The sequence below is a fragment of the Trachemys scripta genome, chromosome 1 (assembly GCF_013100865.1).
Source record: "Trachemys scripta elegans isolate TJP31775 chromosome 1, CAS_Tse_1.0, whole genome shotgun sequence".
NCBI classification, from domain to species: Eukaryota; Metazoa; Chordata; order Testudines; family Emydidae; genus Trachemys; species Trachemys scripta.
Window position 1 is genome coordinate 45,848,604 of NC_048298.1, and position 27,226 is coordinate 45,875,829.

At 42.2% G+C, this 27,226-nt stretch overlaps 1 protein-coding gene across 1 annotated transcript; it reads right to left on the bottom strand.

Annotated features, from left to right (window-relative positions):
- Positions 1 to 18,500: 18,500 nt before the first annotated feature.
- Positions 18,501 to 26,803, bottom strand: CAV2 (caveolin 2). Its single transcript, XM_034768978.1, has 3 exons — positions 26,547 to 26,803; positions 25,805 to 25,992; positions 18,501 to 20,090 (listed from the first exon to the last, which is right to left on the bottom strand). Exons 1-3 carry the CDS (start codon positions 26,694 to 26,696, stop codon positions 19,940 to 19,942), a joined length of 489 nt encoding a protein of 162 aa, XP_034624869.1. The 5' UTR covers positions 26,697 to 26,803; the 3' UTR covers positions 18,501 to 19,939.
- Positions 26,804 to 27,226: the final 423 nt, after the last annotated feature.

Consider the following 27,226-nt stretch of genomic DNA (forward strand, 5'->3'; position numbering starts at 1 on the left):
CCTTGTTCTGCCTGTGCAGATTTTGAAACCTGGGGCGAGGTTGCTTTGCCAACCACTCCACACACTGATCCAAGTTAGGCTGCTGCTTGCTTCGAAAAGGAAAATCGATGTATTCACTCTGCAGCACGTCGGCATGTTGCGAGGGCGGTGGTGCTGGAAAAGCACCAAATTTTAGTCCTAAGATGACAAGCTCTTCGGAGCTGTCTCTGTGTTCTCTGGTCGCAGTCAGAAGCCTCCAGTTTCCTTCATAAATCCTGTTTCAGATCCCCAGATATTGTGTACTAAAACGGTTGCCTTGATGTTTCAGAGCGGAAAGTAATGAGAGTAGTTGTATTTCACATCTAAATCAAAGTGAGGAGTTTGTATTTTTCTTTGACAATAGTTTACATACAAGAACAACTGTGGAAAATTGGGGTCCTTTTGGGTTGCAAGAGGGAAATTGTTCCGAGTGATTCATTTCACAGCTATGCAAATATTTAACAAGTCCGCGCTTTTACTGTATTTTTTTCTGAGAGGAGAGTAATACATGCAAACATATTGTAGCCTGTTTGCCATGCATATTATCTTCCGGGATTTTTAAAGACGAGATATTGAGGTAAACGCTGTCATGTTTTCAGCATGGGGTTTCTTTATAATCTAAACCCCAGGGTAACTCAGAGAGATTCGGTTTTATTAATAATAAATAACAACAATGCTCAGCGCTCTGTGGGTCTGAAGTGCCTTTGCTTGTGGTTACAAAGGCACTGCACTGCTAGGAACTAATTAGTTGTTTTGCTATTTAAGATTTCGCCGTGTTGGAACGATCAGTTATTTTCTGTTAAACGTTTGCAGAGATAATCTGACCTTTTAAAACATGTCCGTTAGCAGAGTATTGCACCAAGAAAACTAGATGTAAACATTGGTTTAATGCTGTAAAATAGCCTGTAAAGTTCATCACCTAAAAATGAAAATAGAGTTCAAACATATTATCGTGATGATCATAAGTGAGGACGGGTCGTCAGTTAATGGTAAATTATCCCTCCTTTCACTCCCCTCTTTTTCAAGTGCTCATAATTTTATCAAGCAAATTCCTTCAGGGCGGAGATTTTCCAGCTTCACATTGGTTCTCATTTCAAATGATCTTGTTAATTTTTTTGTGTGCAAAATCGTTTGGCTAGAAACTTGGCCTAAACTTTTTTAAAACCAATCTGCATTTGAAGAAGAACATGTCATTGTTTTAAAAGTTAGGAATGTTTAAATTAGTCAGTTTCAGACATGTGTATCAGAAGTTTTAGAAGCATTATGCAGCATTGTTGCATGCCTTAAGGATGACTAAATAAAAATACATTTGTTAACTCCGAAGTCTACATGGATCCAGAGTTCTTACATTCTTCAGAAGAAACCTGTTTCTAGGAAGCTTATAAGAAGTCATGTAGGACTGCAGCATCACTGCAGTACAAAAATTTTTCAAAGTTGGCAGAGTTTATACACATTGAAAGATGAATTCCAGATCAAGGAACTTAGGGGTTGAAATGAACTACGGTATCTGGTGAGAATACAAGTTACTGCTTAAAGTTAAATGCCAAGAGAGAATAAATCACAAAGCGAAAATTACACTGATGCTAACAACTTCTGAGTGTGAAGCATATCTGTAGGGATGGGTAGGGTCAAAGGAATGTGTCCATTTCCAATAACACCATTACCTTCATAAGAATTAATCAAACAAACAAACCAGCCAACACAAATGTGGATCCAGAGACGCAACACGACTGAGCAAAAGAACAACCAGCATGGTTTATATTGTTCATCAGATGGGACAATCTGTTGTTGAAAAACTATCTGAAGATATATATAGATATATAAGCCATTATGGAAACCTTCCGAAAGATTGAAACTTAAGTGTAGAATTGAACAAAATACTTGCTGAGCACTGGCAGTACTTCTCATTTTTAGAAGTGGAAGTTTTTTCGGCACTTGTGTTATATGCTTCTAGATTAATACCCAGCATGATTTCCCGCTCTACCAAATAGGTACCAGAGTGTTAACTACTCGCCACGCAGCAATGTCTGAGACTGAGATATAACAGTTAACTACAAGTGTATAACTGCCCTCTAGGAGTCTGAGTCTGATCTCTTTTACACCTATTTTACACCTGTGTAATTCCAATGACATCATCTGCACTATTCCTAATATATTCTGGTGTAACTGAGATCAGAATCAGCTCCTGAATCAAGCAATGTATTTCCTTTAAATTTATTTTCTACAGAAGCCAGCCAGTTTATTTCATTTCTAAACGGTGTCTATCGGTAAGCAACCTTCAGCATGTGCAGTACTAAAAAGAGCCAAACACTTTGGAGAGGGTTCATAAGAAGATCACTTAAGTAATTTAGGGTGGGATTCACAAAGGTGCCTAACTCACCTTTGTGAATCCCACCTTCTAATATCTTCAATGGACTATTCATGTACTGTAAGTTATGCACAGGCTTAAGTGTTTTTTTTATGGATGAGAACCTCAGCCATTAATACATTCTTTATGGAGTTTTTCTTTTGGATATTGGGCCCCAACTGGTATGTGTCATGAAGCATGGGGATTTGTTTACAATGTAGTCTCATTCCCTGATGCACAGACATTAAGGCCTGAAGGAATCATTGTGATCATCTAGTCTGACCTCCTGCGTAACACAGGTCGTAGAACTTCACCCAATAATTCCTTCATCAAGGCCATGACTTCTGATTAAGCTAGAGCACATATTTTAGAAAGACATCCATTCATGATTTAAAGACTACAGGTGATGGCGAAGCCACCACATCACCGGTAAATTGTTTCAACAGTTAATTACACTCATAGTTAAAAATTTGCACCTTATTTCCAGTTTGAATTTGTCTAGCTTCAGCTTCCAGGCATGTGCCTTTGCTATATTAACACATCCTCTATTATCAAATCTCTCTGTGGAGGTACTCATAGACACTGATCAACTCCCCTCTTAACCGTCTCTTGGATAAGCTAAGGAGATTGAGCTTCTTAAGTATCTCATTGTAAGACATGTTTTTAACACCTTGAATCATTCTAGTTGCTCTGTTCTTAACCCTTTCCAATTTGTCAACATATTTTTAATATGTGGACACCACAACTAGCACTGTATTCCAGCAATGATCTCCCTGATGCTGTATTTACATCTTCTTATTCCTGCTAAATATAATATTGTCCATGATTTCTTATGAAAATATAAGAATGTAGAGCCATTTTGCTCAACGGTTGTAGCCAGAGACTTTAAGGTCAGAAGGGAACATCATGATACTCTAGTCTGACCTGCACATTGCAGGCTACAGAACCTCACCCACCCACTACTGTAATAGACCCATAACTTGTGGCTGAGTTCCTGAAGTCCTCAGATCATGATTTAAAGACTTCAAGTTCCTAAGAATCCCCAATTTACATTAGTGTAAATCTGCAAGTGACACCTGCACCATGCTGCAGAGCAAAAGGCGAAAAACCCCCAGGGTCTCTGCAAATCTGACCTGGGGGAAAATTCCTTCTCAACACCAAATATGGCAATCAGTTAGACCGTGAGCATGTGGGTAAGACCCACCAGCCAAACACCTAGGAAAGAATTCTCCGTAGTAACTCAGAACCCTCCCCATCTAGTGTCCCCTCCATAAACTTAACAAACTCAACAAACTCAGTCTTGAAGCCAGTTAGATTTTTTGCCCCCATTGCTCCCCTTGGTTAGAAACCTTCATCTAATTTCAAGCCTAAACTATTGATGGCCAGTTTATATCCATTTGTTCTTGTGTCCACATTGGCGCTTAACTTAAATAACTCCTCTTCCACCCTGGTATTTATCAGTCTGACATACTTTTAGAGAGCAATCATCTCTCTCTTCAGCCTTCTTTTGGGGAGGCTAAACAAGCCAAGCTCTTTGAATCTCCTCTCATAAGGTAGGTTTTCCATTCCTTGGCTCATCCTAGTAGCCATTCACTGCACCTGTTCCAGTTTGACTTCATCTTTCTTAAATATGGGAAACCAGAATTACACACATTATTCAAGATGAGGTCTTACCAGTGCTTTGTATAATGGTACTAACACTTTCCTTTCTGTATTGGAAATAACTTGCCTAGTGCATCCTAGGACTGCATTAGCCTTTTTCACAGCCGCTTCACATTGGCGGCTCATTGTCATCCTTTGACCAACCAATAAAGACGGGTCTTTTTCCTCCTCTGCTTCTTCCGAGCTTATAGCTTTTCCCCAGCTTACAGCAAAAATTCTTGTTGTTAGTCCCTAAATGCATGACCTTGCACTTTACACTATTAAATTTCATCCCATTTCTATTACTCCAGTTTACCAGGTCATCCAGATCATCTTGTATGATATTCTGGTCCTCCTCCATATTGGCAATACCTTCCAACTTTGTGTCATCCACAAATTTTATTAGCACACTTCTACTTTTTGTGCTAATGCCAGTAATAAAAATGTTAAATAAGATTGGTCCCAAGATTGATTCCTGAGGAATTCCACTAGTAACTACCCTTCATCCTGACAGTTCACCTTTTGGGTATGACCCGTACCCATTGCAGTCTCCACTTTAACCAGTTCTTTATCCACCTCTCAATTAATACTCATCTTCTCCAATTTAACTAATAATTTCCCATGTGGAACTGTATCAAATGTCTTACTGAAATCCAGGTAGATTAGGCCTACTGCATTTCCTTTGTCTAAAAAATCAGTTATCTTCTCAAAGAAGGAGATCAGGTTGGACTGGCATGACCTACCTTTTGTAAAACCATGTTGTATTTTATCCCAATTACCTTTATGTCCTTAACTACTTTCTCTTTTAAAAATTTGTTCCAAGACCTTGCATACAATTGAGGTCAAACTAACAGGCCTGTAGTTTCCCAAATTACTTTTTCCCCTTTCTTAAAAATAGGTACTATATTAGCTATTCTTCAGACATGAGGTCTGACCCTTGAGTTTACAGATTCATTAAAAATCCTTGCTATTGGGTTTGCAATTTCATGTGCCAGTTCTTCTAGTATTCTTGGACAGTGATTATGTGGGCCCCCTGATTTAGTCCCATTAAGCTGCTGGCGTTTGACTTCCACCTCAGATGTGGTAATTTCTACCTCCATATCCTCGTTCCAATTAGCCACCCTGCTAATAGCTCTAAACTCTCATTAGCCATATTAAAAACTGAGGCAAAGTATGTGCTTAGGTTTTGGGCCATGCTTTGATTATCTTTAATCTCCACCCCATCCTTAGCGCTTAGTGGTCCCACTTCTTTTCTTGATTTCTTTTTTATATGGCTACAGAACCTTTTTCTATTGGTTTTAATTCCCTTTGCAAAGTCCAATTCTGCTTAGCTTTTGGTAGTTCTCATTTTATCCTTACACTTTCTGACCTCCAAGAGGTAACTTTCCTTGCTGATCCAGCCCATCTTCCATTTCTTGTAGGCTTTCTGATTTCTCTTAATCACCTGTTTGAGATGCTTGTTCATCCAGGTAGGTCTGCAACCTTTCCCTACATATTTTTTCCCCTTGCTTGGGATGCAGGCTTCAGATAGTTTCTGCAACTTTGACTTAAAGTAATTCCAAGCCTCCTCCACATTCAGATGAGTTCTTCAGTCCAGTCCACTTCCCTAACTAATTCCCTTAATTTTTTAAAGTTAGCCCTTTTGAAATCAAGGACCCTAGTTGCAAATCTGTTTTTGTTTATCCTTTCATTAAGTTTAAACTGAATTAGATCATGATCACTCGAAGCAAGGTTGTCCCCTACAGCCAGTTCTTCTATAAGGTCCTCACTACTCACCAATACCAAATCTAAAATGGCATCATCTCTTGTTGGTTCAGTGACTCTTTGGTGAAGAAATCTGTCAGCTAACACATCCAAGAAAATCTGAGCCCTACTATTATTAGTAGCACTTGTCCTCCAATCTATATCCGGGAAGTTAAAGTCTCCCATAATCACACAATTCCCAGTAGTATTTATTTCATTAAAAACATTGAAGAGGTCTCTATCCAGATCCAAATTGGATCCTGGAGGTCTGTAGCATACCCTGAGCACTCACCCAAGGGAACTTCTAGTAGCTTCCTTCCCCAAAGTGATTTTGGCCCAAACAGACTCTGTCTTATCCATTCCATCACTTCTAATTTCTTTACTGTCTACCTCATCTTTAATATACAATGATACTCAACCACTTTTGCCTTTATTTCTGTCTTTCCTGAACAGCACAAACCCCTCAATGCCTGTACTCCAGTCAGTCATGACTACTATTCCACCATGTTTCTGTTATCCCTATAATATCTGGTTTCACTTTCTGCACCAGTAGTTCTAGTTCCTCTATTTTGTTACCCAGGCTCCTTGCATTGGTGTGCGAACATCTTAATTGCTGCCGCTTGGCTTCACCCACATTCTTTGCCTGATTGGCAAGGAATTGTCATTCTACTGCCAGTATCACCTACCCGACTGTTAGCCAGGGGTGGAAGTAACTTACAGGACTTACCGGTATAGCTGGAGTCCTGAGTGGGGGTGTGGCCTCACCCGGAAGAGACGTGGCCTCACCCGGAAGAGGCGGGACCTCTCAAGATTTAAAGGCCCTGGGGCACCAGCTATGGCTGGGAGCCCCAGGGCCTTTAAATCCCCTGGGGCTTCCAGCTGAAGAGGTGGCTGGGAGTCTCCAGGGCAAATTAAAGGGCCCGGGGTTCTGGCCACTGCGGAGCTCTGGGCCCTTTAAATTCCTGCCGCAGCTCTGGCAGCCGGGCTCAGGCGGGGATTCAAAGGGCCCGGACTGTACCGGTTTACTTTCACCTCTGCTGTTAGCTTCATTGGTATCGGCACTATCTTTCCTCTTAATGTCCATTCTCTTACCCAATGCTGTTCCTTTCTCCATTGCTGTATCCTTTCTTATTTGATTTCCCCCCTCTCAATGTTAAAATATGATTATATGAGAATCTTCCAAACGTCTCCCCCAAGTTTCTAGTTTAAGCTCTTTTAATCAGTTGTGTCATCCTCCATCCCAGAAGTCTATTTCCCTCCCTACTCAGGTGGAGTCCATCCCATGAGACCAGTTCTCTGTCCATGAATGCCTCAAAATGGTCAAACAACCCAAAGCCCTTCTTATAGCACCACTGCCTGAGTCATCTGTTGACCATCAGTTTCTTGTCTCACCTTCATTCTCCTCCTCTAGGGACAGGTAGAATCCCACTGAAGATCACCTTTGCCTCCATTTTTTTAAGTGTCTTTCCCAACCTGGCATAGTCTCCCTAGATACATTCCAGCGAGAACCTAGCTGTATCATTTGTTCCCACATGAAAGACAATCAGTGGATTCTTTCCTGCTCCTATTAGGATCTTCTTCCTCCTCAGGTCAACATCCCATACCTTAGCTCCCCGCAGACAGCACAACCCTCTGTTCTCCGGATCAGCTCTGGTGCCAGGCCTGTCTATTCTTCTTCGTTTAGCTGTTCATATACTGTTAGTCACAGTTTATGAGAGTTGCAAATATAATAGACCCTGACTCTATATTAAATGAAATTGTAGCTGTTTCTGTAGGCCTGTACAACTTCCTGAGCAAATGTGACTTTGCAGTGTGGCAAATGGAAGATATCAGGCAAATCATTTTGCATTGCTTGCTCACTCAGTGGGATACATGAAAAAAAAAAAACTGTGTACCATCCTGTGTGCTACCACAGGGATGAGAATACTATAAATACTCAGACAGATACAATAACTAGAATATATAGCAGCTCCCTCTTGCTTGCAGAAATTCTCCAAAATTCACTCTGGTCTGATAGTATGGCTGCGGCTGCTGCCTTCTTCCCATTTGCTTGTGTCTTTGGCATTACCACAAGAATTACAGCTGAGTCACAGGCAGTTAAAGGAGATATTGGATGTGTCCACAATGGACAGAGATGCTGCAACTCCGATCATGACTGCTCCTGCCTTTTGCTTTGTTTCTTTTCCAGGAGGAACTTACAGTCTTTGCTAAGTGCAAACTCATCCACCCTCTTGTTAGCTCTCTAATCCCTATTCTTTTCTCATTGCTGGGTATTTTTTTTTTAATTCTCTTTTGTATATTTTCCCTTTCACAGCCTCCCTCATGCCAATACAATGGCTTTTGCAGAGAAGCAGCACAACTAAATGAACAACACAAGCAGAATTGACAAAGCTCAGGCAGGTGCATTTTTAGGCACCTGCTTTAGTACATTCTTCAGATTACTTTTCTAACTCCAGCACGGACTTTTTCCTCTGCCAAAATTCCCCTCCCCGTACTATATATATAGGCCCCAGTGAGAGAGCTATTGCTAAACAGCAGTAGATAAGGCCCTGGTCTGGAACTCAGGAGACCTGGTTCAATTTCCAGCTTTATCACTGCCCTGTGGGTGACTTTGGGTATGTCACCTCATCTGTAAAATGGGAATAATCGTACTCCCTTCCTTTGTAAAAGGCTTTGAGATCTAAAGATGAGAAGTGCTATATATTATCCCTCAGTATTACATCATGGGGATTTTTTAAAAACCAAATAGCCTTCACAACATACAATATCTTTAAGTATAAAAAAGGGAAAGCTACTATCTAAAATTTATTCCTATGAGTCACCAATAAATCCTGACCATGAATTTATTCCATACATTTGGGTAGTCAGGAGTTTTGTTAAACCCTCTGCATTTCCTGCCTTCAGGTGCTCAACTGCCTCATTCACCTTTGACTTTCCTTAAAATTCTCACAGTGCCTAAAAGCACTGTCTTGTGGAGGACACTGATCATGTCTTGCACGCATAATGTGTTCTTGAGCTGCTCATTCATACCCTTAAGGATTGCTCCAAGTCCTCCAATTATCACTGGGATCATCTTTGTTCTAGTTTTCAATAATGGTTCCACTTCATAGCAGAGTTCTTCATGCTTCACTATCTTCTCCTTGTTCCTTTTTGCTGTTTCTGCTTACTGGTAATGCAATATTAATTAACATGGTCTTGTTGGTCTTCTTGTTTACAAATATATCCGGCCTGCTTGCCTGCCCTGTTTGGTCTGTGACACTGGCTAGATCCCATAAAATCTTAGCCTCTTCATTCTCTACAGCACTATGAGTTCAGTGATCATAATACCACATGCTTCATTCAAATCTGTACTTGCCACAGAGGCTCCAATGGAGATACTTGGTGACCTCATTGTGTCTGTTCATATAGACCCTCCCAGCCAGGTTCATGCAGGTGCTGAATACCTGTTCCACTGGCTCTTCCTTTTCAGAACATGTTCTGCAGTTAGGGGAGCAATTCTGTTGGTCAATTTTGTTTCAAACGTAGTTAAGCTTTAAAGACTGTTCTTGTGCACTGATAATGAGGCTCCCTGTCTCTCTTTTGAGGTATCCTACAAGCTAAGAGTTTGTTAATCTTCAGTCACTAATGGGTATGATCTTTTTCCATTATCTGTGCACTGATTTCTGTGTAAATCTCTCAAGTCTTTCCTTGAGCTGGAATGCAGGCTCACCTGTCACTTGTTATCAAGACCAGATCATCTTAAACTCTGGCTGACTCCTCATATATTTTGATGTGATATTCTTCATTGTCAATTGCTTCCTCCAGAGATAGCAGGCTTTCCCCCCATCACATTGTCCTATGTACATCCTGCCCAAGTCTTGATTGATATTCATTATACTTTATGCATCACCAGGAGCTTTCTTGTTTGGATGTCAGATGTTTTCTTCTCTTGTTTCCATTAGAGTACTCTGGTTTTGTACTGTACTACTTATATCGCCCACATATTGCTAGCTTGGATCAAATTCTTTGAGCAGAATTTTGTTCTTAGAGTAATATTCTTTTCCTAACTTCTTCTTTGGCTTCTTTATGTTGTAGCTCTGACAGTTCCCTGATTCCAAGGTGTTTGTAGGGGCTATGATGCTGAGAGATATCTTGGATAGTATCTTTGTTAACATGTATGCCTTCTGGCTGTACCAGTGTGCCCCTCTACAGATGCAGACACGCATTTTGCCAAGTCAATCCATAGCTTTATATCTTCACCAAACTTTTCTACAAGTCATCAATCTCTGTATCTCCTTTTATGACCATCCATATAGTTTCAAACCATCTGTGTATAACAAATGGTTAACTGGTAGTTGCTCTTAGCTGATATGATAACCACAATTTATCTCATGGAGCATCCATGACAGCAGGAGCGTTGCTGCCATGAACAGCATTAGAAATAAGGAATCCCCTTGAAAGATTCCGCCTTTAATTTGGACCTCATCAATGAGACACCCTTCCAGGATGAGTCGAATGTTCCAGTTAACCAGAGATTGCTGCAGAAAGGAAATAATCTTTGTGCATTTTCAGTGTCTTAATTATCCCTGAATGTGGGATGCTGTCATGTGCTTTTTGGTAGTCTATCCACACCATCTCTACATTTTTCTTTTTTTGTTTTGCCTCTTCTGTGATCCTTCTGTTCAGTCTGAGGTCATTTTTGTACCTTTCATGTTTACTGTGCAGCCTTTTTGCTCAGGAGCTAGCACTATTCAGATCTTCTTGGACAGAATAGCCATTAGAAATGGCCACACAGTTGGTAAACGTGATCAGTCTATGGCCTTCTTTTTATATAAAGACTGTTCTCCCCATCACCATCCACCTTGGACAGCTGTTCTTCAAACATTTATTAAGTTGTTCAGGTAAACAATCATGGAGAGTTGGTAGGCATTTCAGCCAGAATCCATGCACCCCACCTGGTCTGGGTGCTTTTCAGTTTTTAATTCCTGTCAGTATCTATTTCTTTCTTTGATATTCCTGTGTGTTCCTTTATTGTGTGTTTTCTACATTTTTGGATTATATTGTACATCCTTTGACCAGAGTTCCTTCCAGTAGCACTGAAACTCTTCCACATTATTGATTGTCTCTCTACATTTTCCTATTCTGCTTTTAATGTTGATCTAATCAAAGAATCTCTGTGGTCTCTCATGGAGTGTCTGTTCTCTTGACATTGACAGCTTCGTGCTGAATATTTTTCAAGTCTGTGACTCAGTATGGTCAGTTTTTGTTTACATTGTTCCTTCACAACTCTCACATCCCTTTCATTCATATTTCATCTCCAGGGCTGTTTGCTTCTGTTTTATTTTTAACTTTTTTCCCCCCAAATTCATCCAATAGGCTGATATTGTGATGTAACAGCTTAATCTTCTTGTTTAACCTTCATTTCCATGGAGGTTTTTGAATATAGCAACTTTTCTGTTGGTTCACATCCTCTGCTGGCTTGATGATAAACTGATGAGCCGCTACAGTTGCTGTAGCATGAATTATATAATGCAACTGGCTAATCCATGTTGGTCTTATAGCTTCCTTCAACACTTCATTCAGTGCTTGCACTATATCATCAAGCCTTTGCTGGTCTACAAATACTTGGTATTGATAGTATTCAGATTGAGTCAAACTGACAAAATAAGCTGTATTTCACTGATAACTGTCAGCATCACCTCGACTGGAACACACAATTATTCTGGGAAGCAGAAAGGTTTTTGTTTTTGATGGAGAAATCTCTCCAAGGAAAAAAGTACATTTTCTAGGCACTCTCACAAGCAGGCCAAAATATAGGGATATTTTTGTCAGGTTTGCTGCAGAGTTCTCTCTTTTTTTTAATAGTTAGAAATACCATGTTGTCTTGGGTCAGGTTCAAAGTAATGAATACAGACAGGGAAGTTCCCATTTCCACTGAAGATAGTGGCAAAAGTCCCATTGACTTCAATGGGAGGAGGATATGTTGCATAACGGGAAACTGTATTTTATACCTATCTCTAGCCAAGTGATTACTCTGTGTTGTTCAAGGTCAGAGTAATAGTCAATTAAAGCCTTACAGTAGTTACTTAAGGCTCATTTAGGTACAAACTTCTCCAGGGGGAATCTATTCTTGTATTAAAACACTTATGGCATAACCATATTCATTCCATTCAGCTGAAGACTAGGTGGCCTGCCAATTGCTGGGTTTGAAATCAATAAATAGGCATTTGCTGTGGTGATTTAGCTAGAACATAATGTGCATCTACAGCACCTCACTTGCCACCTCTTTTATAATTGCAGGTTGAGTGCATTTACTGTAACTTCTTGCAGTTAGCTCTAACTTTCTTATGCTCACTCTGTTAGTGTACAATATTGGTGGAAGTGTCCAGTGTATGACCTTGTTCTACTTGTTTTTCTCAAAGACTGTTCTTTTTCAACATGTATTTTTAAAAAAGAGAGTTCATGTGACTTTACAGCAACAGTTTATCCCTGCAGGTGGGGGAAGATCACACCCAGTACAAATAATGGTGTTATCATTTTTTGGCTTCTACAAGATATAAGTGTGTGGTCCAATGCGCCAGAACTGCAGGAGTGTCCTGAACTTTTCAGCTATCTCTGAAAAAATCGGTGTGTGCCTAAGTATACTCATTAGGCGGAGGGTGGGGGGGGGGGAGAAGGGGTTTTTATTTAATCATAAATCAACATTCCTGTTAGGATTTCTTTCAAACTCAGTTTTATTAAACAACACATTGGGTGGGGGGAAGATAGAAATGTAACAACCTCTTTCTACATGCAACAGTAAAATATTTGTTTTACAATAACTCAGATGCAAAGGACCGTGTTAAACAACTCATGTGAGGAGGTCGGTTAAAGCCCTCTGTATATTAAAGGACAAATATAGAATAAGACAAATTAAGGTTAGTTATGCTTTTTAAATAAGAATACTCTCCGCATGTAAAACATGGTTCTGAAATTATTTCCCTAGCAGAGCTAAACTGACAGTTCATAAATATAAATCTATCTAAGGTACTTATTTGTACCCCATTACAATAATCTTTAATGTCTTTATCCTCCCAACACACTTGTGAGCAAGGAAAGTACTATTATCTCCATTCTGCAGATGGGAAGTGAGGCTAAGAACACCTAAGTGGAAGACCCTCAGCTGGTTTAAACTGTCACAGATCAGTTGAAGTCAATGGGGCAGAGGATCCATCCCTTTAAGCTACATCTACACTATGAGCTGGGGGGCACAACAGCCCTGCTCACATACACATACTCGTGCTAGTTCTCAATGAGCTAGACAAATATAAATAGTAGTATAGCCTCAATAGCATAGGCATGGTAGAGCCGTGTGAGCACGAACCCACCTGAACCCCATGGACATTATTAAGCTGTACTTCAGGAGGCCGCTACCCATGCTAGCACAGCTACCCTGCTGTTTATGCTTGTGCTAGCTCGATGAAACCTGCCTTGAGTGCAGGGACTGGACTAGATAACTTCTTGTGGTCCCTTCCAAACTACACTGCTATGATTCTATGAGATGTGCATCCATAGCCTTTTACTTTTGCTGCCTGGCTTCACATCTGTCAAATAGAGCTATAACAGTTGACATCTGGTGACCTGTATGACTTGCTGAAGATCGGAAGCCTGTGAAGGCTGTAATCCAGGTCTTCTTAGGTCCAGGCTAGTTCTCTAACCACGGGACCACTCTTCTTCTTAGGTATACAGCTATAAATTTGCAATAATTTCACTGAAGTCAATGGCATCTCTCTGAATTTATACTTGTGTATCTGAGAGCAGATTTTGGCCTAATATGTGCAAGGCATAATGGAAGGATAATTGGCCTGGGGCAGATTCACACCAGTAATCAGGTATTGAGTGGTGTCTGTATCTTTTCTCCAGTTCACGTGGTTGGCTATGTGGATGGTGTCACCAGGAAGGCTTTGGCTTCCTCAGCTGTGGGATACTGTTCTGAGGATTGCTGAGCAGAGATGGGGTCCACCTATCAAGGAAGGGGAAAAGTATTTTTGGATACAGACTGGCTAACCTAGTGAGGTGGGGATTTAAACTAGGTTTGACAGGGACAGGAGAGGCAGAAGCCCACAGGTAAGTCCAAAACATGGAGACCTGGGCAAAGGGTCAGAATCTGGGGAGAATATGGGCAATTATAGCAGGGACAAAGGAGAGACATGTAGGAATATAGAGGGGGAGTCAAATAAAGATCTTAGATGTCTGAATACTAATACAAGAAGTATGGGGAATAAACAGGAAGAACTAGAAATAGTGAATAATCACAATTACGACATAATTGGCATCACAAAGACTGGGTGGGATAATTCACATGACTGGAATATTGGCATAGAAGGATACAGCTAGTTCAGGAAGGACAGGTAGGGGAAAAAAGGGAAGAGGTATTGCCTTGTATATCAAAGATGTATACACTTGCACTGAGGTTGAGATTGAAATGGGAAACAGAACTGTTGAAAGTCTCTGGGTAAGGACAAAAGGGGTAAAAAAAAATAAGGGTGATGTCATGTTAGGAGTCTACTATAGACCACCTAACCAGGAAGAAGAGGTGGAGGAGGCTTTTTTTTAAACAATGAACAAAATCATCCAAAACACAGGATTTGGTGGTAATGGGGGACTTCAACTACCCAGCCATCTATTGGAAAAATAATACATCTGGGCACAGATTATCCAACAAGTCCTTGGAATGCACTGGAGACAACTTTTGATTGCAGAAGGTGGAGAAAGCAACTAGGGGAGAGGCTCTTTTAGATTTATTTCTGACAAACAGGGAGAAACTGGTTGTGAATTTGAAGGTGGAAGGCAGCTGGGGTGAAAATGATCATGAAATTATAAGACTTCATGATTCTAAGGAATGATAGGGTGAAAGCAGCAGAATAAAGATAGTGGAGTTAAAGAAAGCAGACTTTAGTGAACTCAGGGAGATGGTAGGTAAGATCCCATGGGAAACAAGTCTAAGGGAAAAAAGAATTCAGGAGAGTTGGCAGTTTTTTTTAAAAGAGGCATTATTGAGGGCAAAGAGCAAACTAACCAATGCATAAGAAAGATAGGAAGTATGGTAAGAGACCACTTTGGCTTAACAAGGAGATCTTAAATGATCTGAAACCCAAAAAAGAGTCCTACAAAAAAGTGGAAACTAGGTCAAATTACAAAGGAAGAATATAAAAAAAAACCTCAATGTAGGGGCAAAATTAGAAAGGCCAAGGCAAAAAAAAAAAAAAAAAAAAAAAAAAAGATTAAACTAGCTAGGTACATAAATGGTAAGAAAACATTTTACAAATATGTGAGAAGCAAGAGGAAGACCAAGGGCAGGGTAGGCCCATTACTCAATGAGGAAGGAAAGATAACAACAGAAAATGCAGCAATGGCCAAAATGCCATTTGTTGTTTCAGTTTTCACTAAGAAAGTTAGCAGTAATTGGACTTCTAACATAACAAACATCAATGTAAATGGGGTAGACTCAGGCTAAAATGGGAAAGGAACAAGTTAAGAATTACGTACACAAGTTGGATGTCTTCAAGTCTGCAGGGCCTGATATACAGCCTAGAATACATAAGGAACTGGCTGAAGAGATTCTGAGTCATTAGCAATTATCGCTGAGAACATGTGGAGGATAGGAGAGATCCCAGAGGACTGGAAAAGGGAAAATATAGTACCTATCTACACAAAGGAAAACAAGGATAATGCAGGGAATTATAGACTGTCAACTTAACTTGCATATCTGGAAAGATAATTGAGCAAATAAACAATAAATTTGTAAGCATTTAGAAGAAAATAAAGTGATGTCAGCATAGATTTATCAAGAACAAATCATGCCAAACCAGCCTAAAATCCTTCTTTGACAGGATAAGAAACCTTGTGAAGGGGGGTGGGGGAAGCAGTAGATGAGCTATATCTCAACTTTAGTAAAGTTTTTGATACTGTCTCATAAACAAACTAGAGAAATATAGCCTGGATCAACCTTCTATAAGGTGTGTGCACAACTGGTTGGAAAAGCAGACTCAGAGAGCAGTTACCAATAGTTTGCAATCAAGTTGGAAGGGCATATCAAGCGAGGTCCCACAGGGATCAGTCCTGGGTCTGATTCTATTCAGGACAGGATTAGAACTTGATATTGACAAACTGGAAAAAATGTATGAAATAAGTAGGATGAATTTCAATGATAACTGCAAAGCATGACACTTAGGAAGAAATAATCAATTGCACAAATACAAAATGGGAAATGACTGCCTAGGAGGAGTATTACAGAAAAGGATTTGGGGATTATAATGGATCACAAACTAAATAGGAGTCAACAGGGTAATGTTGTTGCAAATAAAGCAAAAATCATTTTGGGATGTAGTAGTTGGAAGCAAGACATGAGAAGTAATTCTTCCATTCTACTCAGCACCCACAAGGCCTTAGCTGAAGTATTGTGTCCAGTTCTGGGCAACACACTTTGGGAAAGATGAGGACAAATTGGAGAAAGTCCAAAGGAGAGTAACAAAAATGATTAAAGGTCTAGAAAACATGACCTATGAAGAAAGATCGAAAAAGTGTGTTTGTTTAGTCTCGAGAAGAAAAGACTGTGAAGAGACATGCTAAGTCTTTCAGGTATGTAAAAGGTTGCTATAAAGAGGGTGACAAATTGTTCTCCTTAACCACTAAGGGCAGGACAAGAAGTAATGGGCTTAAATTGCAGTAAGGGAGATTTCTCTTAGACATTAGGAAAAACTTCCTAACTGTAAGGGTAGTTAAGCACTCGCACAAATTAATTAGGGAGGTTGTGGAATCTCTGTCACTGGAAATTTTTAAGAACAGGTTAGACAAACACCTGTCAGGGATGGTCTAGATAATACTTGATCCTGCCTCACTGCTGGGGACTGACTACATGACCTATCAAGGTCCCTTCCAGTCCTACACAATGTTCCCTCTAATTTTTCCCATCCATGTGTGGAATGAATTTTGCTATGTGCACCAATACTGTATGGAGATGATGTGTGGCAGGGGTCGGGACAAGGGGTTTGGAGTGTGGGAGGGGGCTCAGGGCTGGAGCAGAGAGTTGGGGTGCAGGAGGTGAAGGCTCTGGCTGGGAGTTTGGGCTCTGGAGTGGGGATGGAGATGAGGGGTTCAGAGTGTGGGAGGGGGCTCAGAGTGGGGGCAGAGGGTTGAAGGCTCCGGCTGGGGGTTCCGGCTCTGCAGTGGGGCCAGGGATAAGGGGTTTGGGATGCAAGCTGTCCTGAGGCTGTGGCGGGGAGAGAGGACTCCACCTAGCTCTCTCTCCCTGCAGCAGCACCTCGACTGGGGGAGAGCCTCTCTCCACCACAGTAGCTCCGGGGCTGGAGGAGGGGCACCTCTCCCCACCACAGTAGCTCTGGGGCTGGGGGAGGGGCACCTCTCCCCACCACAGTAGCTCTGGGGCGGCGGGAGTCCTCTCTCCCCGTTGCAGCCCTGGAACTCGGAGGGAGAGGTGTCTCTTCTCACCATGCTGCAGCCCTGGGGCTGGGGGAGTTAGGTGACAGCTCTTGGTGGCCTCTGCATGGCTGCGCAGGTGTGCACCTTAGAGGGAACTTAGGTCCTACATTTCTATGATTCTTTCCTCCTTTTTCATAACACTGAGCTTTCAAAATTTAGAAGATACATTTTACATGACCAAAGAAAACCCAAAACCTGACAGTTTTTTTAAGGATGGAAGCAACACTTTTATAAGCAGAGGTATACCTGCTCCAGAGAAAGTTATTGGTCCTAAAATAGAAAAACAAGACAGCTTATAACTATATATACTTTCCTTAATGAGATGTTCTTCATTACAAGCTTGCTTTTGTCTTGTGATGTAGTTACAGTAATGGTGAAAAAATCAATTAGTGATGAATAATGCACAGACTGGCCAAAATCTAAGACAGACCCAACCCAGATCAGTCTTCTAGATTCTCTTTGGCAGTTTAGAGCCCTGCTGACTTCAGCAAGCTATTTTTAAGAATGCACGTATCCATTAGCATGTGACCAAGAGCAAATCAGTTGTCACTAGGCCTCAATCATAAAGTTTGGATCCAGAGCTGAACTTCCTCAAAGCTTGGTGCTATTCATTGATGGGGTACTGGTTCAGCACATTTCAGAGATAAGGCCTACAGCTCGTCACCAATTTTCTGTCAAAACCTTTTTGATGCAAAATAGCTTTTTCTACAAATTGTTCTTTTTATACCCGCATTTTAAAAAAAAAAAAATGCAGGTATTCACTGAAAAAACAAAAGGTGAAAAATTTTGGGTTTTGATTTGTCAAAAAGTCAAAAATATTTCTGTTTTTTGACAAAAATTCTGAAAATTTTTGAAGAACATATTTTCATTGAAAATTTTAATTGGGAGCGGGTGGAAATTTCTGACTAGCGCAACAGGGACCAGCTATGTGTATTAAGATCCAGATTTGAATGTGAAAGTGTGCAGTTCTAGAACTTTGGTTTGAGTCCATCTCCAATTGCTACCTATGGAAAAAGTGCATTTTTGAAGTACAAAGACTACATAATGTATACTAGCTCATTTACTACTGAGTGGCGAATGAGAGACAAATTCTCTACTATTGTAAGTGGGTGAAACATCACCAAGATCAGTGGAGCTGTGTCCATTTACACCATCTTTTTCCTACCATATGTTAGTGAAAAGTTGCACAAGTATCCTACATTCATTTAAAAGAAAAGTTTTTTAAAATGATTTAAATATTGTCATCTAACCAAGACAAAAAAAGATGACTGAGTAAATTGGGCTACCAAAAATCGAAAAAGCTAATTTTTTATTATTTTATTACATACCTCATATATGATAAGGAATGCATGACATTGCTTCAGAGGAAAACATATTGCACCATATTATAAACATTTTACAGTTGTAATTTGTTCATCTGCATTTATATAAATCAGTAGCACGTACCCCATCAAAAGATCAATATAATTTTCATGTACCTTTGTTTACATGCTATTCTGGTTTATAAAGCTGTATTAAGTGCAGGAGGGAAAACTATCCTTTATAGTTAGACTTTAAAAGTAATAAATAAGCATTTACCAGAGTCAATTAAATGTGTGGAGAGAACTGGACAAGCATACTAAATATGTCCACTTTCTTGAAATAAGAGAGAATGCTTTCCACTTAATCAAAGTGCGAGAATAGTGTATATTATTTTAAATATCACAATGTTGCTGATAATACACAGAGATAGGCAAGGTTGCGTTTATTACAGCCTGTTTTTAATTAAAAAAAATGAACAGTTCTCATAAACATATATTTCAAACTCTTTTGCATAATCTTGTATGAAAACATTTGTGTGCACTGCTTTTACATTCAATTACGAAAAAAATATATACTTGGTATATTTGAATTGCACAACAGCATTTCCAAAGTCAATAAAATCTCACCAATCTCATTTAATCTTCTGCAGTGTCAAACTTCTTCAGCATAATAATTCCACAAGTATACAAATGCTTTAGAAATAATGCTTCAAGAAAAACTGATAAAGTAACATTTACATAAATACAAAATATACAGCAAAATTAAAATCTCATTAAATAAAATATATAGATTAGCTGATGGTTTGAGACAATTAGCTAACACTTTATTTTAAGGGGTAAACTTTGGGGAACTTTTCTCCATTGATATATGGGAGATTTACAAAGCAGTAATGGGAGCTGAATGAATATTACCCATGCACAACAGTACTGTATCATGCAGGTAGTTGCAGGCACAACTCCTGCTGACAATGAGAACTGAGCATACAACCTTCCATGTATTATGCTGAATAGCAGGCCAGACCCATCTCTGAAACCCTAGAAGTGAGTTTGGCCCAGTATATCACATCATTACTAATTTCATTAGTATTCCGAGTAACACCACCTGCCACAGCAATTTTCTATGATCCTATTGCGGTGGTCACATATACCTCCACATGAATTTTTCTGCAACCTGGCAATCAATGTACCATTAAAATAAAGTGTTGCCAAAATACCCCACATTTTTTCTGTTTAAAATAGTTAGATATGAAAATAGTCTTAAATTGATCCCCTGAAAGTAAATGATTTTTTTTTTAAATAAATGTATCCCCATTTTAAACCAGCTAGTTTAATCCCAACAGTTTTGGAATGAATGATAAGTGTACCTATATTACATTAGCAAAGAAGCATACCACCATCTAAGACTACAGCAGAATTGTATCCCTGATGTTTACTCTTGGTCCAGGCGTATATTGACTGTAGCAAAGCATCGGCCTAGGCTATGAAATAACGGTGCAATAAGAACATCCGTCACGCTCTTCCATACAGTCTGCACTGAAGGCAAGACCATGAGGCAGGTCTTTACAAAAGGCATCACAATCCTAGAAAGGAGAAGATTTGAGGATTACTACTACTAGTATAGAATAATGGATTTGCCAGTCAATCCTTGATTTTACATTTATTAACAACAATGGAATCTTATTTAACCAAAAAGGTTTCAGAGACATTTAAAACTTTCAGAAAAATGGGAGTTTGGCTATGTTGAGAAGCAACATATGGTGTACATTGTGCTAAAGGGATGTGACCTATCTTCATTTATGCAGGCATTTCAGTAAGCTAGAAGTCATTTCAAAGGGTGTTCAGTGTAGATAAAAAACAACGCAGAAATGATTTATGTAATGTTGAACTGTGATTTTAAAGTGCTTTTCTAAAAGGCTGTGCCATAGAGCAATACTAAATGTTTGTCTGCTTGGGTTCTCAGCCATTATCAAATCAAGTCCAACAATGCAAACAGAACACTAATATGTCTATGTTGCACTCTCAGCTAACCCAGATGGATTTAAACAAGAATAGTTCTTCTAAAACCTTCCCTTTCTTTGTCTCTGCTGAAACAGCAAGTAACGTACATACCATATAGAACTTTGAATGCTACTGGAATAATATGCATGTAGTATAAGAGGGTATGCTACACTCTAAAGTGTGGCTATGGTTATGTACAGTTCAACTGTGTATACAATTTATTATGACTATAGCATATAGTGTGCTGCATGTCATTTGCTAGATAAATTGTGCCTCTTTCTGTTCACTAATTTTCCATGAGTCGCTTATGATTTTCTCTACATTATCTGAATAATCTAGTGCAATTTAAACCTTCACCCCAAATCCTATGGGGGAAGCTGCATCAGGAGTGGGGTGGGGGGAGAAGGAAATCATCCCTAATGGACAGGCAGTGGTAAAGCTGCAATCCTTGGGCAGAACCACTGGCAAGGGCAGCAGTAAAAGTAACAGAATCTGCCCTTCAGGGGAGATGTCTTACTACTGCCCCCCACAGGTATTCTGGAAGAATCCTTTCCTAGGCTGGCCCCTCCTACTTTCTGGGGGTAAAAGGATTGCTCCAGGATCTACAGTGGAGTGGGCTGCAGGCAGTTTGAGCCCCTCAAACTCCCTTCAGAGCAGTGGGTATGTCCCCATTGCATCTGAGAGCAAGGCTCCCAGCCTGGGTCCACAGTTTGGCGCTAGTGCTCTAAAAATTGCCGTGTAGACGGTGCGTCGAGGTTATGGCTGGGGGAGGAGCTCGGGGTCTCAAGCCCCCTCCAGCCAAAGCTGTAACATATACCCAGCTATTTTTACAATGCTAGCATGAGCCCCGCAAGTGAGAGTTTGTGGGCTGGGAGGTATGCGCCGAGATGCAGTGCAGACGTGCCTAGTGGGAACACACAGCCATAGTTCCCAGCAGTAAATCAAACCCATTGGCTTAGAATATAATCAAAGTGATAGTGAAGACTCATAACAGAGGTGTTGATAAGACTCAATAGGGAGTCACAAGAAGTCTCCCTGCTGTCCAATGTGGAATGTAATATGTGAACCAACAGACTAGAACCTCAAAGATCCACTCCCTACAAACTGGTTGGTGGGGAGGGAAAGGCAGAGAGAGAAACAACATCTCTTCCTTTTCATCCCCTGCAGCCAAGAAGTGGGTAGAGGGGTGGGACAGACAACTCTCACACGGAGACAACACAATGTCAGGGCAGTTGTTCAGTGGCTCTCTGATTCCATTAATTCAGTGAGGATGTGGCTTTTCAGCACTCATGATTTTGTGGTCATCAAGGTTGAGTACCACTGCTATAAGCCATAAAACGGAAATGTGAAAGGTGACAGATGTCCACTTCTTTGCATCTTGGTCATTGACTGTGCACCGTAGCAAGTTATGGATGGAAATTCAGGCCGTGATACAGAATAATGCCAAGCACCCGCAGCTCCAAATGAGGTCAAGGCATGAAGCTTGCTCGGTCTTGGAAATCTCTACACGGGCAGAGGGGAACTTTGCTTTGCAACCTGGGAGAGGATATCTGTGCATGCTACACTAGCATGGAAGGTTCCCCAGAGGGAGTTGCAAGTCCTCAGCTTTTCTCACGGTTAGAACCTTAATGAACAATCACCAGGACATTTTTAGAAAAAAAGTGTAGGGCCAAATTCTGCCATGAGTTACACATGACTTACACTTCTAGGTGGTTGCACACATGTAACTCAGGGCAATATTTCATCCCTGATCTATAATAACGGTCAGAATTTTGAGTGCATCACTTGGAACACTGGTATTGACATAGCACAACCTAGTCATAAAACAATCCACTTCAACAGAAAATTCAAGCTCCAGTTTAAAGATATTTTTTAAAGTTTACTCAGGATATTCACAGGGAGCTTCTAAGAGTTGGTGTGACAAGTTTTCCACAACTTATAGTTTGTAGCATGAGAGAAATAAATCACTACAGGCAAAGGAATGCAGAGAAGTAACTTTGCTCCAAGGAGCTCATATACAGGTCACTAAACTGTTGGCTGGCATTGACACAGTTTCAGACTGTCTCATTCTTACCAGATAGTGTAACTATGGAGACTGGCTTAATGCACCCAGTATGAGGGAGGGTCCAGAATGTGTTACTTTTTTTCCCCCTATTAAAAAGTAAGTGTAAATCAAACCACACTGTTGGTATTTTTCTCATTTATTTCTTTCTCCTTCCCCACTCCCATTACATGATGTATAACATCCTGCGTCTTTCTTTAAAGTTATCCCAGCTACCGAGAACTAAAATCTGCTCTCAGATCTGGGGTGCACAACTGTTGCTGAAATCCTGGGGGTTCTAGGTGAGTGAGCAATGCCAGGCCAGGCCTAAGTGGATTTTTAGTGTGCCAATATAGTTGCAACAACAGTACTTTGCATGTCTATAGCACTTGCTATCTGAGGACTTCAAAGTGTTTTACAAACAGCATGGAATTTAGCCTCATAAAAGACCCCTCAGTATATTTGGCTCAGCTTGATGGATGAAGAAACTGAGGCATAGAGGCTCTGATAGCTCCTCCTGCAGCCAGTTACATGGGAGGGAGAACTCGCAATCTGTTAATGGAGTTTTCCTGGAATCGTTCCAGGGAAGGAGGGTTTGAATGGAATTCCCCTCCTCCCACCCACAAAACAAGCAGCAGGTATGTTCGTAAGCCCAGTGGGATTCCAAAAGAAGCCAGTACTATATGTTTGGAAACCCTATGCCTCCACTCCATGCCAGCTCTGGGGTCTCCTGCCCCATCACCAGATCATGGAAACACAGCTGCGTTCAAATCCATGCTCCCAGGAATGTGGAATGGACAGACAGTGCTACACAGACCTTTTCAGAGACTCAAGCTTCACTAATTTTGGGTTGAAGCTGGTGTGGGAAAACTGGATTTAGCTGGTCTTTGTCTCCTACTAGAATTGGATCCTGGCCTAGACAAATTGAGTGACCTAGACAAATTGGAGGATTGGGCCAAAATAAATCTGATGAGGTTCAACAAGGACATGTGCAGAGTCCTGCTCTTAGGGCAGAAGAATCCCATGCACTGTACAGACTGGGGACCGACTGGCTAAGCAGCAGTTCTGCAGAAAAGGACCTGGGGATTACAATGGACGAGAAGCTGGATATGAGTCAGCAGTGTGCCCTTGTTGCCAAGAAGGCCAATGGCATATTTGGCTGTATTAGTAAGAGCATTGCCAGCAGATCGAGGGAAGTGATTATTCCCCTCTATTCAGCACTGGTGAGGCCACACCTGGAGTATTGTGTCCAGTTTTGGTCCCCCCACTACAGAAGGGATGTGGACAAATTGGAGAGAGCCCAGCGGAGGGCAACGAAAATGATTAGGGGGCTGGGGCACATGACTTACGAGGAGAGGCTGAGGGAACTGGGGTTATTTAGTCTGCAGAAGAGAAGAGTGAGGGGGGGATTTGATAGAGCCTTCAACTACCTGAAGGGGGATTCCAAAGAGGATGGAGCTAGGCCGTTCTCAGCTGTGGTAGATGACAGAACAAGAAGCAATGGTCTCAAGTTGCAGTGGGGGAGGTGTAGGTTGGATATTAGGAAACACTATTTCACTAGGAGGGCGGTGAAGCACTGGAATGGTCTCCCTAGGGAGGTGGTGGAATCTCCCTCCTTTGAGGTTTTTAAGGCCCGCATGACAAAGTCCTGGCTGGAATGATTTAGTTGGTGTTGGTCCTGCTTTGAGCAGGGGCTTAGACTAGATGACCTCCTGAGGTCTCTTCCAACCCTAATATTCTATGATTCTGGATAGGGTAGGAATGGAGCCAGGGGTAGCTAACTCTTCTACTCCCCACCCAGGGTATAACAGGAGATGAGAATGAAAGTTCTCTTCTGTACTTTTTAGTGAAGGAAATAATTAGGCCTATAAAGAGACTGAGGCCAAAATCTTCAAAACTGGGTGCCTATGGTTAGACACCTCTATCTGAGAAGCGCTGAGCCACTGCAGCTCCTGTTAAAGTCAATGGGGATCACTCACATGAGTAGGATTTGACGCTGTAACTGATTTTCAGAGACCTAATTCTGTAAAACTCATGTCTGTATTCCACCGCATGGAAGTCTATACAAGAGGTGCTTCTGTGGCACAGAAACCTAGAACAGTATTAATGAATTGGGGCTTATTGGACTACAACATCTTTAGATGTTTAAAGAGCTCGAAAGGTCTCACTGTTAAACTCCAGCTATCCATGCCTGAAAGCACGTTCTGATAATGGAAATCTTGTCTAAAACTAGCAGGTAAAGAAAATCTTGGTTTGTGGGCATGGTACTGGGCACTTGGTCATCCTACTCCTTTCACCTACCTTGGCAGCCAGATGGATTCCCAACTTCCCCTTATGTAGCCCTTTCATCTCCAGCCCCCATTTTTCCCCCCTTCCATCCACCTCCACAATCTAGCTGCCTCTCTGTTCTGAAGATTCTCCAAACCATTGCCAAAAGTACATCAGCTTCCTTGTGAGCTTCTAGAGCTACTGTGTCTGCCTGTGGAACTGGGCGTGTGGCCAGGATCAGACTGCCTGAGCTCAGCAGGGGGTCCCTTTCCTGGAGGGGCCCACCGTCCATTGCATTGCACTTTGTTATGACCATGCCTCATGTTCAAAGGCAGAGGCAGCAGCTTTAGTGTCAATAGCAAAGATCAAATGTACCCTACGGTTATTTTTTTCAGCAAAGGTGGCATGGGAAAGGAGGAGTAGCTAGCTCAATTGAGTAAGACTGAGTAGGGGACTGGGTGCCAAACTGATGAGAAAAAGTTGCAGTGGGAAGGAGGGAAACATGGCCCTCCTACCCAGCTGGCAGAATACCTCTGTCAAGCCCTTATATTAAATACACCCGATTAAGCAATCTGCATAGTCCAATAAATGAAATCATCATTATTTATATCACAGTAGCTTCTAAAGGCCCTACCCAAGATCAGGGCCCCATTGTGCTAAGCACTGCACAAATCCAAAGTAAGAAACAGTCCGTGTCCCAAGGCGCTTGCAAACTAAATAAACAAGACAGACCCAGGGTAGAAGAAATTGTTACAGATGGGGGACCCCAGGCACAGAAAGCTCATTACTGTCACTTTAAAAACACAGTAAATACTCAAATCAGCCTAAATTTACTAGCTGTAGAGATTACTATCGCTAGTTAGGATCTATGGCAACATCATAAGAATTGTTCATTCTCCCTTGTGCACAGAGACTGAATTTATAGAGGCACTTCTTTACTGTATATGGATATTAATGTTTCAGGAGGAAGGCAATAAATTTACTCACCAGATGTGCAGACAGCTGAGTACTGCAAAGACAATTCCTGCAACCAGAGCCAGTGGGATAGCAAGGAATAGAGTCAGGAGCTTGTACAGCGCGTATTTGCTGAGCTCAAAGAGAGCGTGGCTGCAGATCCAAACTTTGTCAAAGGAGTGAAATGATGCAGGCTCTGCTAGGACATCCTCAAACCCTAGCTAGAACGACAGAAAAAACACCCCCCCAGCTAAATCAGCTTCTGTCTCCAACGGCAATTGCAATGATACAACGCTGGGGATCAAGAGGGAACTATATTGGGGTTTTTGTTGCTGATGGGAAAGAAACGGAGCAGGTTGCTCTCGGCTTGGTTAAATACCCCTGTCCCCGGGCTTTACAGCGCAGAGTGACTTTTGGCTAGAGGTCGCACCAGGGAAGTTCGCTTTGTAACAATTCAGTTCAGCCTGAGCCTGACCTGCACAGGTGTGCGGGTAGGCCGGGCTCACGGGGGATCGGGCAGACACCCCCCACCCCCGCGATTTTTGTGTTGCCCCGTTTCAAACAACATCACGTATGTTAAAACATATTCTTAGGCCCGGGCTCCTAGGGGGAGAGAGAGAGAGAGGGGCCCGATGCCGGCCACGGGGGCTGCCGAGCGGCGGCTAAGGGGGAACGCAGCCCCCGGCTTTGCAAGGAGCCAGCGGCCAGGAGGCGAGCAGGGAGCGGCGTGCAGGTGGCCGCCAATGCAGCCCTAACCCCCGCCCCCCCCCCTCACCTTCAGGTGGGTGTTCAGCCCATGCGGGTCTCTGTCGGGGCTGTTCTCCGCCCGCTTCTCCGGGCCGGCTAGCGCGGGGCCGCCGGGGCGCCCGAAGCTGTCCTCGGCCATGAAGATCTTCGTGTCTCCCGTCTCCTTCTCCAGCCCCATGGCGGCTCCGCTGGTGCGCTGCCTCCGGGGCCCCCCTGCCCGCTGGTGGCTGCCTCCGGCTGGGCTCCGCTCAGCCTGGGCTTGGGTGGAGCCCGGCTGGCCCGGAGCCCCGCCCCGGAGAGCGCCGCGCCCGCCAGGAGCTACCCCCAGCTTCCGCGCTCTGACCGCGCACGCCCATCCCGCAGCGAGCCCCGCCGAGGCCGGAGGAGAAGGAAGGGAATGGGGGCGCAGCGATCGCCCCGCGGAGGACTCGGGCTGCCGGGCCTGCAGCAGCGGAAGGCGAAACCAGCGGGCCGGCATGCTCGGCGGCAGGGGTGGGTTCCCGCGCTATCTGCGCGGGCCCAGCGCGTGTCGGTGCCGGGACAGAGTTTTGGTGCAGTTGGAGTTTGCTGCGCTTCGGTCCAGAGGCAGTCCCCTTATGTGCCCAACCTCTGCATTTGCCACATGAGGGGAGAGATGATCATGCCACCGATACAATGTACATCCCCGTGTGGTCAGTCATTTTAGAGCCTCAGCATTGAAGAACATAA

Excerpts from the sequence above, each read along its gene's own strand:
- CAV2 (XM_034768978.1), bottom strand. The coding sequence starts at position 26,696 with ATGGGGCTGGAGAAGGAGACGGGAGACACGAAGATCTTCATGGCCGAG. Across the intron at positions 25,993-26,546 it reads GGCTGAACACCCACCTGAAG|CTAGGGTTTGAGGATGTCCT; the intron begins GTGAGGGGGGGG and ends CTGTCGTTCTAG. Across the intron at positions 20,091-25,804 it reads CTCAGCTGTCTGCACATCTG|GATTGTGATGCCTTTTGTAA; the intron begins GTGAGTAAATTT and ends TCTCCTTTCTAG.